Here is a 15,977-nt window from a genome sequence, read left to right on the forward strand (position 1 = left end):
GGTTCTCCAACCTCTCCCTTGGGGACCAGATGAGCCTTCTGCAGAGCGCCTGGATGGAAATCCTCATACTGGGCATTGTGTACCGCTCCTTGCCATATGAGGACAAGCTCGTCTATGCTGAGGACTACATCATGGATGAAGAGCACTCTCGTCTGACGGGGTTGCTGGAGCTCTACCTGGCCATCCTACAACTGGTGCGCCGCTACAAGAAACTCAAGGTGGAAAAGGAGGAGTTTGTCACGCTCAAAGCTCTGGCCCTCGCCAACTCAGGTACAGCCCTGGCCCAGCCAGCCTCACAATCAGGGAGTCAAGGCCCACGCTGTTATCTGGCCTGGCAGGAAACTAGAGCCTGCTGCCTGAGACTGTGCTCTGCCTGTGTCATGCAACATCCTCAAAGCTCCTCTCTGTCCACAGAGCAGGACCTAAGCTGGGGAGCAAGGGAGAAATGAGGCTTGCTGCTGCTAGAGCCCCAGCGGTGCTCTGGCCCTGTATTAGGGAGTGGAGCCAGGTGGACATGGGCTGGCTCCTGGTGTCTGGCAGTAAAAGAAAGGCTGTGGAGCCCTTCTCCACTAGTAAGCTGACTGCAGTGCCATGAGTTCAGAAAAGGGGATGGGGGCCACACCTGCATCCACCTCAGTAGTGTTGGTCAGTTACAGCAAACAGGGAAACCCTGGTCCCAATTTCAAATCCCACAAAAAGTTGTGGGATTGGGGCTGCCTGGTCCTGTCCTGGAGATGTTCAGTGGCCACAGACGCTGAATCCCCCTTTAACTGGGAGACAGTGTGGATCTGGATGGTAGAGAGTAAGACGCTGGGAGAAGCTTGATGTTGCCTGTTTTGTTTCTTCTTGTGAAGAGGATGAGAAAGGCCAGGCCCCTCAGCCCAGCACCTTCCATCTCGGTCTGGGGAGGGCTGCAGCCCTCAGTCCAACAGGCTGTGGGAGACACAAGAGGTGCTGTGTGCTGCACTGAAGTTGCACAAAAGCCAGACACGTATTTGTTCACTAGTTCCTTCTGAAAGGGAAACTGCTGAAGCTACTGTGTGACGAGGGCTCCCTCTACATCCCTTGAGTCTCATTGTCTCACATCAGATCTCCTTGCCAAACTGCATCGTGCAGGTCACAGAATTCACCCTTGCAGCCCAGCAGTGAGTCCAATATCTGTGTTTGGCTAAAGCCACCTTCCAGAAAGACACCCAGTGTGAAGCTGAAGGGATTAAAAGAAGGAGAATCTACATATTTAGTGGTAGCTGACTCTAATATAAAAAAAAAAGTCACCATATCTTTAACGTCATTTTGCTTGAGTTCAGCCTCTAGATACTGGTCTTTGTTGAGCTGTGTCCTATCATCCCAGGTCTTTTTATGCCTGACAGCTTGACACGATAAAGTTCGTGTTCCACAGTTGCATTCCTTGGCTATAATTACATTACTTCAAGTGTGAGCAAGTGGTCCAGAATGCTGTGAGGCTGCCCTATCCCCACCATTTTACACCATTCTGTTCCTCTTTGCCATCCATGCATCTTAGCAGCAGCAATTTAAAAGAAAAAAAGAAATTACTTAGCTCACTGATAAAAATGTTGAGTAGCATCTGTTTTTTTTACTTATCCCTGTGGATTTCCACTAGAAAACTCCTCCTTCAGGGATGATTCACCACTGATAGCTACTTTGAGATCTGTCATCTAGCCAGTTACTAATCAATTGAAAGTGTGCTTTATTGATATTGCACAGTGCTAATTTTTTAATGAGAATGTCCTGTGGTGCTAAGCCAAGTACCTTATAAAAGCCTAAGTCTATTATATCTACGCAGTTAACTTTATCAACCAAACTTGTAATCTCATCAGAGAATGAAATCAGGTTTGTTTGACAAGCCCTCTATTCCAAAGTATCGTGTTGACTGGAGTAATTGTAATACCGTCTTATAATTCTTAATTGAATGTCACTTTTTTTTTTTTTTCCTTTATTTTGCCCTGGTTCACATCAGGCTAGCACGGAAATTGTCAGATAAAGCCTAGGAAAATACATGCATCATTAGAACTTTTCCAGTCATCTTGAATTTCCTAAAAATACCAAGATTTGTTAATCATTAATCTGCCCTAGGTGGGCCTCAGCCAGCAATTTTAGAACTCTTAAAGCCACGTTATCCAGCTCTGATGATTTCTGTAAAGTTTATCCCTAACACATGTCTAACATCTTCTTGCACAAACAACAGATTAGGAAGTCTTCGTCATCTTCATATAACACAGGTACATAATGCTTCTTTTTCCTAAACAGAACAGAAATACTGTCTCCTCTGCACTGCTATTAATAGTTTGATTATCTCCAGGTGAAAAGAGCCCCCCTACAAATGGTCATTTTTCTTCTATTTCTTAAATATTTATAAAACTTCTTTATTGTCCTTAGACCTTCCAGCCATGGATTTTCCTCCAATGTCCTTCACTTCCCTTATCGATTTTCTGCACTTCATAACTTCTGATTCATATAAATTGCTATCTAGTTCCCTTTTTCAATTTCTCATATATTGCTTTTTTAGCTCTAATTGCTGCCTTCACTTTGCCACTGAACCAGGATGGGCAGATGGCCAAGGCTGGCCTCTCTCGATTGTGGGACAGTGGCTTTTGGAGATATAATCAACTCTTGTTAAAGAACCTGCCTTCTGTCTGCGAGGAAGGTCACAGGATTGAACAGGGAGAAGGGCTCCTCAGAGAGGCTGAAGTTCTAAGGTAGTGGTTGTGACAGGGTGACAGGGTAAGTGCCATACTGGAACATTTACCTGTCCCATGCTATGAGCAGAGGCACTGCAGGATCTGAGCCCTTGTGCTGTTAAATTCTTCACAGTGCAACAGAAGCAGTCTCTGCTGATGTTGCTCACTGTGCTGTGAGGACTAAGCCATTCTGACTTCACTGGTTTCTCCTAGTGCAGCTAGAAGTGTAGCTATGTAGGAGCATAATACACAGAAATCCTGCTTTGTTATTCGTATTGAAACATATGAAAGTAAAGCACAAGATCTTTTTTTTCATGTAATTAAAGCCTCTCACAATGCACACATAAGGAAGCGAGAATAGGGCAAGGGTATTTTTCTAATGTAACTTTCACAGTCAACCTTGACATTCTTTTAATAAAAGTTATTTTTCTTAGTGTATTTTTGACATGGAGTAAACATGCAGAGCCTGCATGTATGTGCCTGCATGCATGTGCCTGCATGCAAACAGCTGATTCCTAAAACGGTAGGAATGCAGACTACCTCTGGGCCAGGCTCCCTTGGGTCAGAGACAGGGTTCAAAGCTGAGCACTTAGATTAGCACCTGTGCTGCCTAGACCTGCTCTCTGCCTTGCCTCCCATATAGATAGATACATTCCTCAGTTTCCCCTATCCCTGCTGGGTGTAATTGCTCATGCAGCCCAGCTTCTAGGGACTTCCCTCTCTTCCATGCAGCCCTGTGTATACTGACCCTTTGTTTCTAGGAATTAAAACAAATGAAAACAGAACTGGGAGCTCACTCACTTCTCACTAGAGAAGCCGACAATAGGCCAACCTTGCCAGAGCTGTGGCTGAGCTCAGAGTCCTCAGTGTAACGCACCAAGGACACACCTGCTGGGACTGGCAAAGATAATTCAAATGAACTCTGTCTTTAGTAAGTGCGTTTTACAAAGCTGAGAAATGAATTCTTAATGCCCAGAGCAGCAGGCAAGTCCCAACAATATGATCAGCCATTTTTTGACAGAGCAGTGGTGCTGTAGACTTAACTTGTTACCCTTCAGAGCCAGCAGTCCCTTCTTAGGCATTCCTAGGTCCCCTTTCCTCAGGAACACAAATTGATCAACCTGTGTATTGAAGAGCCCTCCAGGTTAGCATACAGTTTGTGTTCAGTTAAGGGCATCCCAAACTGGCCAAACGTTATTCTCCCTTTTTTCCCCTCAATGCATTTTACTGCTGAGATGAAGTGAACAACATCTGAATCTAGCAAGGGGATGTGTAGCAAATTCTGTACTAATGGGTCCTGTGAGGTCCCTGCTCCTCCTGCTACTGCCAGAGCTGCAAGGAAAGAGTTAGGTGAGGAGGCAGTGGGCCTTGTCCATTCTCGCACCCGCCCTGTACCCCATACCAGCAGTGCTGGAGAAGGGCTCCTGACATGAAGCCTGACTTCTAGGCCAGCTGACCCTCAGGGACATGGTCAGGCAGCCTCCCTCCACCTCAGTGCTCTGACAGCTGTAAAAATTCATAGCTATTGATTTTGTAATTAACAGTTTATCAATGCCATCAACACCGGCTCACTGATGGACTGCAAGGAAATTAATCCTGCAATGTTATTTTATTTTTTGCAGTCAGCTGCCAATTTTGAGCTTCTTTCAGCAAAGAGTGGGGGGGTGGGGTAGGCTTTGATCTTTATTTCCCCAATTTCTCTCCCTGTATACATCTAATTATTTAGTACTGTTAAGTCTCATCACCTTACAGAAGTGAAGTGGCAGAAGGGCACAGCTTTGGCATGCTGTCTACTGTACCACAGCATCAGTACCCAAACACAGAGCACCCACTTTGACCTGAAGCATGGCTCATTGCCTGATGTTTCTAGCCCCCGCTGTGATCTGCAAACTCTGATGGGCTGTGATTACTTCTCCACCTTCTGCCCCTAACCAGGAGGACATTAAACAGAAAGGCTGGAGGATGTTTCTTTCCAAGCACCAGCTCTTGATGCTTGCGGTCTCTGAAATGACCTCTGCAACTTGGCAGGAAACAGGTCCCACTCACTTCTCCTGGATGGTGCATGGAAATTTTCCAGAGGTGCTACCTGGCTGAGAGAAGTTGCCAGACTGACTTGGCAACATGCTTCTCCCTCCTTGCTTTTCAGAATCAGCCTCTGTGCCTAGCTCAGGTCACTGTGATGACCCACCAGCCCTTCTCTGAGCTTCTTTGCCTGGTCTCTTGGATACAGAAAGCAAATGCAGCAAGAACAATCCTTCCTCAGTAGGCTTCTTGGAAATACAACCCTTTAATATCCCCTCATTAGTGCGTTCCCTCTAAACAGCTTCTGAAACAGCTTTCTTGCTAGATGTAATATTTTCCCAACTGTTGTAATACTTTATAATTCATATATCGTAAATAACATTTACTGTACATGTATCTTATGAAATTCACAGTCTCTAATTTGTGTTGTGCTCTCCATAGAGATGACACATATTTCTAGAGAGATTTTTGGCGCTTCAGCCAGCTTTCCTCCCCTTCACTACTGTCACACTGAGGAACCCATGTCCTGCATTTGTGCTGTATGTGCGTGGGCTGAGCGAGAGCACTGCCACACTGCAAAGCCCAGCTGCAGTGATATACAGTGCAACTACATGTGTGCATGTGTGCTTGCCATAGTGTCTCTTTGCTGCTGCTTCTAGATTCATTGCCCTGTGGCAGGAATCTTTATTAATAGGTACAGTATTGATTAAAAGTCTCTGAACAATGAAGACGAGAGAACAGTGTCTCCAGCTCTGTCAGGGTTGTGAGGAAGCAGCAAGTATCAGCAAGATGAAAGGGAGAAAAACCTTCAGTGATGCTGTGCCTGGTTAGCTTCTCTAATCTAACCTCTCTGCTCTTTGGTGCTGCCCTCTGTCACCGTGACTTACCCACAAGTTTAGCAGCCTGTGTTCAGCTCAGGTTTCCCAGCTCAGCCCTGGACGGGGTTGCTACCAGCTACCTTTGCCTCAAAGACACACCAAGGACCTGTGCTAGCCTCGCAAAGCCTGCTAGCCCCTCCGGCAGCTTGTAGAAATCTAACTGCCTAAGGGAAGAGGCCTTACAGGAGATGCAGGTTTCCTTTACTGAAGCAGGAAGTTCCCTGAGCAGCTGCTGGCAGCCTCTGAAAACAGGGGCATATGCACAAAGGTGGGGCTGGCATCACCCGTGGGCACACTGGTTGTGACCTACTGGGGCTTTTCTGTCTTGCTGACACCCTGAGCAGCTGCATGGCAATTAGGCAGTTTAGACAGATGAAGCGCTATAGCAGTATTAATTATTCTTAATGAGATTGCTCCCAAGCGGCAGCACAGCAGCTGCTGCCCCTTGCAGGGTGACTCTCCCCATAAGGAGCAAGGAGGGCAAGTGAATGTGTAAGTCACAGAGGCCCCCTGCTGAGCCCTGCACAGCCTTGGGGTGGCTGGCAAAATGGGCAGCACCCAGGGCACAATGTGTCACCTACCCCTGGCAACCTTACTGTCACTGCGCTGCTAGGGCAAATTTGTTGGGCTGATGCTGAACTTCACAGCAGCACCAACACCTGCCAGCAAGGTGTTTTTTTCCCCCTTAAGAAACAAAACAGAACAACACAACAACACTCCCCCTTGTCCTTCCCCCCCAAAAAAAAACCCCTGACAAACAGGAAAAAAAGAAAAGGAAAGAAAGCGTCTTTAGCTTCAGGACCATAAAGGATTTCCTTCCTCAGGTCTGACTTCTCTGTTTGCTGTCTTTTCTCCCTCCCCCCAGACTCCATGCACATAGAGGACGTGGATGCAGTGCAGAAACTCCAGGACCTTCTCCACGAAGCCCTGCAGGACTACGAGCTGAGTCAGCGCAACGAGGAGCCCCGACGAGCAGGCAAGCTGCTCCTGACCTTGCCCCTCCTGCGGCAGACGGCCGCCAAAGCTGTGCAGCACTTCTACAGCATCAAACTGCAGGGCAAGGTTCCCATGCATAAACTCTTCCTAGAAATGCTAGAGGCAAAGGTCTGACAGCCCCAGTGCCAGCCGACAGTGGCCGGGGAACAAACTAGAATCAAAGATGCAGACAACGGAGCAATCCAAACAGCAGCAGCAGTCACCACCGGCTTTTATCTCCAATCATTTATTATGGAAGAATTATTTAATGTCTGTCGGCGTGACTGCAGAATCTCATGTACAGGAGGGGGGAAATTTTAATCAGTCACCTGTTTCTCTTTTTTTCATTCGTTTTCTCTGTGGGAAATACCAGAATATGCTCTTGCACTTGTTGAGGCGGTCATCGGGGCTCAGCCCCTCCGAGCAGTGATGCTCTCAGTGCTGTCAAGGCCGCCTGCTCCCCAGCTCCCTCCACCAGTGCTGGAGGGGGAGTGGGGACAGAAGCAGGAAGAGAGGAAGAATAGAGTCAATACAAACTTCATCTGCTGGTGTTGTGAGGGGTCAGATAGAAAGGGAAGCAGCCAGGGTCCTTCTTTTTGTCACCTTTCTGGCTTTAACCACAAGAGCAGATGCTCTTTTGGAGAAGAGCGCTGCTGGACCTCTCCTGATCAAAAAGGCTGCCTCCCAGGTTCCTCTGGCGACAGCAAACACTTATACATACAGGCCCCACTTCTTACTCGGAAAGATGCTCCTAACTGTGTAAGATATTCTGCGACCTTGTACAGTGTGTCATTACGCCTGGCTAGTCCCTCCCATGTACAATCCCCGCTGGCCCCTGAAGAGGTAGGATGTATGACCCTGAGTGAATGCAAGTCTCCTTTCCCAGATGGCAAGAAAAAGAGAAAGGAGCCTGACATTATGCTTCAGTGCTGGGTTGACTTGATAATCTCTGCATCCTCTCCTATGTGGTGCTAACTACAGTTCTTCCACACTTTTCACCTCGTAGTGTATCAAACCTGCCTCTTCAGCTCAGCTGAGTGCCATTCCCCACTCGTTCCTTGTGGCAGAGAAGACAAGGCTTTGTCTGCATGGTTACTGCCCGAGTATAAATACACCCCAAAACAGGGCTTTCCTAGACTTCATTAAAGTGACAGCTCTTTGCTTCCACAGAGACTTAGGCTTATTGCCAAATGCTAGTTAGGAGTCAAGGGCACTGCTTTTTGGAGGAGGCAGCTCTTGAGCCTGAGAGATTGCTTATTTTGGGGCAGCCTAGGGAAATAAATTAGAGGGTGGCATGAAACCCCTGATATCCCAACTACTGTCTTCCCCTGCCTCATCTCATTATCCTCAACAGCAGCAAAAGAGCAGCATAGATTATACCTGGACCTGGTAAGAGGTTCTCTCGCTGATGGGAAAGCAAATGCCTGATGTTGAGGTGGTGGGAGGAGAAGTGGGGGAATGTTTATTTACTCCTCTCATGTAACCATGTTCCTGCTGTCTCCAAGCTCTGGTTTAGATCTGCTGCCTAAGCCACAACTGCTGCATTCCCAGCAGCCAGAGAGGGGTGACTGACAAAACTGGCTGTTGGCATTCTCTGAGATTTTATTTTCTAGGTCACTTAGTTTTGAGCCAGCCTGAGCTGATGAAACCTGAATGTATTGTCTGTTTTGTGGTCAGCGGCATGGCAGTAGAGGTGAGAAAAAGCCTCTCATCTACATTTGAGATACTACTCGCTCTACTGCCTCTGTTCCCTCAAGCTTCTATCCCTTGCTGGCTAGCCCAAGAGAAATGTGGCGTGGCAGAGGAGTAACTTGCCCCCAGCAGGAAGCCTTCTAAACCAGAGTTGAGGCGTGTGATCAGGGAGACACTGGGTGCTTGTTTTCTACTGGTGGAGAATGTGTCACAGCAGGGCTGTCCATGCTGCAGAGCAACGCCCAGGCTAGCTCAGAGACTGGGGGTGATAACTGGTGCTGACCTCTCAGCTGTTGTAGCCAGCCCACTCCTGGTACTTGAGTGAGTTCAGTTCCATCACCTTTGAGTTTTCCCTACACTACACAGTCATAGCTACTCTCACTCATTTTGTACTCACCTGATAAAGGAATTTAGTCTTGCTTCAGGCACATGAGTAAACCAACCTAAGGGGCAAGAAGGCACATGGAAGCTGGGACTGCTTCTGTGCTCACAGTGGTAGCAATTACGCAGTGGCCTTGTGCTTTGAACAGATACTTGTGCTTCTCTCCCCAGCTCCCTCCCAGAGGCAGCTAGGGAGAAAATGAGAGGCTTTTGGTTGCGCTCACGATCCCTGTACCCATCTGTGACTGAGAGGGACCAAAGTGAAATGCACACCACCATTATAGAGCCAGCTTGCCACGTGCTGCACCCTGGCAACTCTTTCTGGCTGTGGCATAAATGCTCTCACAAATGAGCTGGGTTGCACTATCCCCTGTAAGTGTGACTCACTTGACCACTGTTGCTTCCATGCCAAGTCCCACTGAGCTCAGCCACAGCACATCGTGTTCTGACCTGCTGTGCAAAGGTAGCTGTCCCAAAATGGGCTGAAAAGATCCTAAGAAGCAGTTCTTACTCTGTTGGGCCCTGGCTGGAAAGGTCATTTACCAAAAAAAAAAAAACCAAACCAAAGGCTCTTCCAGCTTTGTTGTATTTGGACTGGGGCCTGCTTTCCAGAACAGAGGGGAAGAACTTTCTACAAAACATGATTATGGAGAGCTGCCGAGTTAGCTTCTAGCCCACAGAGTCTGCTGGCTATTTAGAGTAGGGCTACGGTATGGAGGCAACTCCTGCCTTGGCAGAACAATATAAAGATACCAAATGTGTTTTTTCCCAGGACCTTCTTTCTTCATTACAGCTGCATAACCTTGGAGCCCATCTGGGTATCCCCCATTGCTTGAAGATAATATGCCTGGAAATGTTTGCATTGCTTCTGAAATAGGATGGGAACTGAACCAGACAGCAATTAGCATATATTAATCTCTTTAAGCAAGGAATGCAAACTCTTCCCCAGGAACTGGGACAGAAACACCTGTCTAGATTTAACCCTTAAAAGGCTTGTACCATCTTAAATTGGGAACCAGGTGAGGTCTCTTGGGCCCTTCAGACCAGTGCAGGAATCACACACACCTCTTCCCAGTTATTCTGATCTGCTGTGCGTCACTAGTACTATAACGCTGCCACAACGGAGGAACGTGTCCAGCTACACAGTGAGCTGGGCTTGAGAGAAGGGTAACATCTTAGTGTAGTCCTCTCAGTGCACTTGAAGTAGGAAATGGGGCTTCAGCAACTGCTTAGATCTTTGTATGCTCACAGTCTCGTAGAAAAAGGTCTGGGGATGTGGAAGTTGAGACATGAACTAGGAGATGGGTTCTGGGTCAGTGCTCTTTATGCCATTCATTTGTAATATAGGAGTCACAGTGTCAGCACTGTACAGCTGTCCTACATGGGGCAAAAGATGATGCAGCTTGAGCCTCGGGACACATGGGCTCTATGACTTAAAGAAAAGCAAAGCAAAGCTGTAGAGGTAAGTGTTTCAGTGATAGTGAATAAGCATGAAGTCCACATCCAGCAACTATGGTAAAAGCAGCACCAGCCCCCGATTTGCATGTGCAGATAACAGAAACCACATACCCGTCAACTAATACAAAAGGCAATTCTTCCCAAGTGACCAGCTCTTCTATTTTGGGCACGTTCTTCTCTGGGAACAGCAGAGTCTGGCCTGTAATGCAAAATAAATTTCATGGGGATCAATTAAAAGAAAAGGTAAAATACCACACAGAATTAGGTTTCTGGGGAAACTTGGGCATTACACCTTGCAGCAAAACTGTGAAGCTATAAGAAACTCCCCCACAACAATCAGAACCTTGCAGTATTGCTCATGCTAAGGGGGCATTATTTTTCTCTTTGTAAGCTATCTTTTCTTTTTTAAACTATTACAAATATATAAAATATATTTCATGCTGCACCAGAAACATGTAAGCAGCTATTACAGCGGAAAGTCATTGAGAAAGACCCTAGAATGTAACTTGTTGAGCTTTTATTACCAATCAGAGCTGAGAAAAAGAGCTTCCACTTTGTATCCGCAAGCTATAATCCATCCTATGGCTGAAGGCCACTCTGTTTTTCTTGTGGCTGGGTTATATGGAGAAGCCATCGAGACAGAGGCTGTGAGAATGATGCAGGGAGTTACAGACAGTGAAATAAACAGTATCTACTTAACTATTATCTGCTCCTAAAAAGGGAAAAAAAAAAAAAAGAAAAAACTGTTAAATAAATTGTATTCTTGTGGTACAGGTCATTTCAAACAAAATGAGAAATAAAACACAGACATGTAAAAACTAACCCAGACAGAGTAATATTTATTGTGTTTAGGAGCTGCTCCGTTCTGTCCTTTGGGATGCACGTAGTCTCATGGAAGAGGCTGAGATGCGGGAAGGCATGATTTGTGCATGCTGCAGAAGGGGAGTAGAGCCCCAGCCCTCTCACTTAGAAATGCTCATTTGGTGTTTTCCCATAGCTAGAAAAAAATTCTCATCAAGCTTCTGCGTGTTTGAGAGCTTGGCTTTGCTGAGGATCAGTTAGACAGGCACTTTTAGTCTCTGCCATGCACTGGGCTGTCTCTTCCACTCACCCATTTTCTCTCCACATTCTGCATGTTACTGGTGCAAGGAATAAACACGACCTAGCAATGAAAAAGCCTTGAAGTTGTTCCAATGAAAAACAGATCTCTAATCATGAAATAGACCACTGGCTTAAACCCAACAGTGACATCATGAGTGTTGCAAGCATTACAGCAGCTGTGCACGGTTTATAATGTGGGTGCAAGTGCTGAAGTCATGGCATTTGCATTGATCTGGTGGTCAGGCGGTGCAGGAGGGCAAGCTCCTGTCTACTTGAGAAAGCAGAAGGAAACGTGCTGTGGTAATTGGGGCAGAGACATGAGAGCCAAAGACCCCCAGGTTTTTATTCTACCTCTGACTATTGAGCACAGACAGCATCACACCCTGAGTAAGCACCGCCGGCTCCACACGCCTCAGTCAGCCAACACTGCTATGTCCTTCCTCCAGGCAATAGCACTCAGTGGGATGATGCATCTAAACCAGGCAACCAAGAGGCCTCTCAGCCTGCCCTCAGGAGGACAAGGAGGTGTCTGAATTAGTGATGGCCAGTAGCCATGGGCTAGAAATGGGTTTGAATGAAAAACCAAGATGAGCACACAGAGTTACAGAGGGAGGTGAAGCACAAGAAGATTTTTATACACTTAAAACAGCTGCCCCCCAGCCCCACAGTCACCACGACTGATGGTGACGGGCTCAATCTTTGAACCACCACAATCCCTTTCCAAGGTCACACAGGCACCTTACAGCCTCCCCATAGCCCACCTGCATCAAGTGCTTAGGCCCACTGAATGTTGTATCTATCTGTTCACAGAAGGTTTGGATTTGGCCACCACAGCAGCCCTATAAAACAGACTTTACTTTGGGTTAAATATAGCACTGAAATGGCCAATCTGTGGCTTTGCAAAAGGCAGTAGTTTTGGGGTTCTGAAAAGTTTGTGTGGCACCTGGAGCTGCCAGTGTCAAGAGGTCAGTAAGGGTAGCCAGAGGACTACAGAGCCTGGGCCCCACTGGTCTCTTCAAACACCATTCAAGGGACATAAGCTTTCCTCAGTCTCTTACCTCTAAAGTCGCAACTGCCTTCCTTACATCTCCTGGGCACCCTTCTGCTTTGTCTAGGTTTCTCTAGGCTTTCCTTACTATTGTTCAGTCACACTGGAATTAAAAAAAAGGGAGGCATTGTCCTTGTAGTAAGCACACTGAGCATTGGGAGAAACTGTGGACAACCTGAAATTTCCCCTTACAGAAAAGCTTCACAGGAAACATTAGAAAAATATTCTATTTTCCTTGATTAGCTGGGAGGGAAGGAGGTTTCTTTACTAATCAATGTTGAGTTCTCTAAACACGCTTCTCTCCTCCAAGTTAAAGGCATGTTTAACTGCTGGGATATGTTCTTAAGATCCAAATGTTAAAACATGATTGCAGTAGTTGCTTGTGGCTACTTGCACAAAAAATAAAATGAAAACCAACAAGATCTTCCTCTTTCGGGCTAAGATTTCACACAGGGAATCAAAGCAAACACTAGCTGATGTACAGAAAACTCCAGTATTCAACTTTCCACTAACAGAAAGCGGGAGAGGTTGTGCTGTGCACCTGGCTTTCCTTACAAAGACATTCTGTTCCATTGCAACCAATTTGAAATGACACCATGGCAAAACCTGAACACCTGCACCTGAGGAGCAGGAGGACTGGCCTAGCAGTGTGCTGGGGTGGCTGGAAGAGACAGAGGCTGAGAAGCGACTAATGAAAGTTGGGTTTAGAAAGCATAGAGATGGTTCAAAAACACAACAGCCCTGATCCAAAACACTGCTGCCAGCCAGCCAAAACCAGCAGCCTTGCTCCAAAGGAACTGTAGCCGGCAAGTCTCTTTACATTAGTGTTAATCAGCTTTGAGGGGCCCATCATACTTCTGGTCTTCGTGTGCTTCCTTCCACAGTGCTTGGGTGAGGCTGGAAAAATCTTCAGCTCTGGGAATAGCAGCATTCAAATAATTATGAGTGAAGTCACAGGAGAGATCAGAACTGGCCAAAGGCTCAAAGCAGCTTTTGTGAGAAAAACAGAGAAGATGGACAACAGCTACCACTGACACATCACAGAGTTGCTAAAGATTTCAGTGCTTCACTGAGCCCTTCATAAATCTAACCAGTCACACACTGACAGCAACTGTGTCTTCGCAGCACGCACAGCATGTGCGGAAACAGCGCTATTCGTTCAGACCACAGGCCCATTTAGGACAGTGCGTCCTCTCTGCTAAAGTGGCCAGCAGCAGATGACCTGAGAAGAACATAAAAACAGGGCAAGGAGGTACAATTAAGTCTCCCAGTGATTTAAGGATCAACGACTACCTGAGCTAGAGATGAGGTCTTTGCATTTAACAACCCCCCCCAGTGATTTTTCTTACATTAATTTCTCCAGTCCTGTTTTCAACCACCACAAGCATTCAGCCTCCGCAGCACCCTGCAGCAATGAATTCCATGGACCAGTGCTCAAAGAAGTATCATCTCCTTTGCCTCTTCTGAACATGCCATCAGCTCATCCCATCTCATGCTTCTACAGCTTGTATTAGAAGACAAAACAAACAGTCCACCATTCACAATCTTCTAGGTCTCTGGATTTCACCCACAGTCATTTCTTCTCAGGGAAGAAGTAGAGCTGCCAACCTTACCCCTTCACTGGGTACACACTCCATCAATTAAGTTAGGAAAATGTAGTAATGAGAAAGGCAAATGGCTGCCTTCCACCATTCGATCTTGATGCTTTAAAGACAAGTACAAAACCCTACTCTTTCTGTAGCTATCTACATCTCTACTTCTGTAGCTATCGTTGTATCTCTTAGCTATGCTTTCATTCACAGCACTACTGGAGCTCACATTTACCTTCAAAATAGCTTAGAAACAAGATTAGCCTTTTTAAACCATGTTTTCCTAACAATAACAGATTGGAATCCTTCCTCCTTCACATGGATGCAGCGTTTTCCCCAGTAGATCTTTTTTCTCTTTTTCATCCATCTGAAACAAACAGAGGAAACTAAAAAGGCACCTTGGCCTTTCTCTGATAGAATCCTTTTATTATAACACAAATGAGTGTTTTAAAAACAAGATTTTAATGCACACCTTGATGTACTGAATAAGATTTTTAAAAAATTTATTCCTTCCAATTGCACAATAAGAAAAAAGCTGATTTCTGTTTAGAAATCCCAGCTTGCTTAGTTTAGAAATACGAAACTCTTGCTTTTCTAAATGCTTAAAATCAGCACACTGACCATTCTATAAAAAGTCTCAGAATCACGTGCATTATTTTGATGAATGAAATTATTATACATTTTTGTTTTCTGATTTTGAGAAACTGGCATTACATTTTCAATAAGCTTTATCACAGATCCCCAGTGTAACTGCAATTGTTGAATAATAAATGCAGGGCAGTGATCAAATAAGGAGAATCCAGGACAGAGCAAACTGAAATAACTTTGCCTAAATTGGCAAGAATCAACACAAAACAAGGCTGCATTTAATAGATCAGTTAGAAGAAAGCACATAAATCATGTTTTTGAGAGGGGTTAATTTACACCATATTCCAATTAAGTCAAGTGCAATACATAAGTTATGAATAATCTCATTGGAGTGAAGAGTGTTATATTTGGAAGGAAAATGATTTAACTGAAGCCAAAATTACAATCACCTTCAATAATTACATTTCCAGCATTGTAAATTTTTTCCATCACATCACTGAAAGCAGTCAATGCTGCAAGTAATTTTCTATTATAGAATCACAGAGTGGTTAGAGTCGGAAGGCACCTCTGGAGATCATCTAGTCCAACCCCCTGCCAAAGCAGGTTCACCTAGAGCATGTTGCACAGGGTCGCATCCAGGCGGGTTTTGAATATCTCCAGAGAAGGAGACTCCACAGCCTCCCTGTGCAGCCTGTTCCAGTGCTCTGTCACCCTCAAAGTAAAGAAGTTGGTTTTTTTTTTCTCATATTTAGATGGAACTTCACATGTTTCAGTTTGTGTCCATTGCCCCTCATCCTGTCACTGGGTACCACTGAGAAGACTCTGACCCCATCCTCTTGACACCCGCCCCTAAGGTATTTGTAAGTAAGTATTGATAAGATTCCCCCCTCAATCTTCTCTTCTCCAGGCTAAACAGACCCAGCTCCCTTCAGTCTTTCCTCGTAAGAGAGATGTAAATTACCATTTACACTATTAAACTCAAACATATTAACCAAACTCTTGTTTATATTTTTTGTCAGTGGTTAATGCTACTACAAATCAATGATCCTTTGGGTCAGTCATAGGAAGCACAATTTCATCAGGTGTTTTTCAATCTAATGAACCCTTGTAACCAAGCCCGGGGTAATCACTTATTTCCATCGGTTTTGTCATCACATCATAAAAATTCAGCAGCGTCCTAAGGGAGTGATGATAACGGGAACAGCATTAACACAGGCATCAGCTTTTTGGGGTGCTATCCCCAGCTCTGACACTGCCTTGAGCACTTCTAGCTCAGACTCACTTTTTCTAGCTGCAGAAAATCCTAAATCGCTACTGTTGCTCCTACGCATGTCTTCTTTCCACCCCAGCTCTATGATTCTCACCGTCAGGCACCTGCTGTGATCCAGCCTGTTGCCCTGGCTAATCTTTGATACGTTTTGGTTTCTTCACTACTGTGATAGCCTCTCCTTCTCCTGCCTCCCTGCTCCTGTCCTGTTTCTGGCACACTGCCCATGCGGGTGAGGATGCCACCAGGGAATATTCAGTCCCCTGTGGCAGCTGACCA

At 45.8% G+C, this 15,977-nt stretch overlaps 1 protein-coding gene across 6 annotated transcripts in view; it reads left to right on the forward strand.

The window, feature by feature from the left end:
• The window catches only part of ESRRB (estrogen related receptor beta), a 133,747-nt gene extending 122,820 nt beyond the window's left edge, over window positions 1-10,927 (forward strand). For all 6 annotated transcript variants that reach the window (XM_068398540.1, XM_068398541.1, XM_068398542.1 and 3 more), the window contains 2 exons: window positions 1-270; window positions 6,465-10,927. In XM_068398540.1, coding sequence (XP_068254641.1) covers window positions 1-270; window positions 6,465-6,709 — 515 coding nt within the window. In that variant the 3' untranslated portion in view covers window positions 6,710-10,927. The remainder of the gene's footprint in view (window positions 271-6,464) is intronic.
• The last annotated feature ends 5,050 nt before the right edge of the window (window positions 10,928-15,977 follow it).

Source organism: Nyctibius grandis, chromosome 4 (genome assembly GCF_013368605.1).
Source record: "Nyctibius grandis isolate bNycGra1 chromosome 4, bNycGra1.pri, whole genome shotgun sequence".
In the NCBI taxonomy this organism is placed as follows: domain Eukaryota; kingdom Metazoa; phylum Chordata; class Aves; order Nyctibiiformes; family Nyctibiidae; genus Nyctibius; species Nyctibius grandis.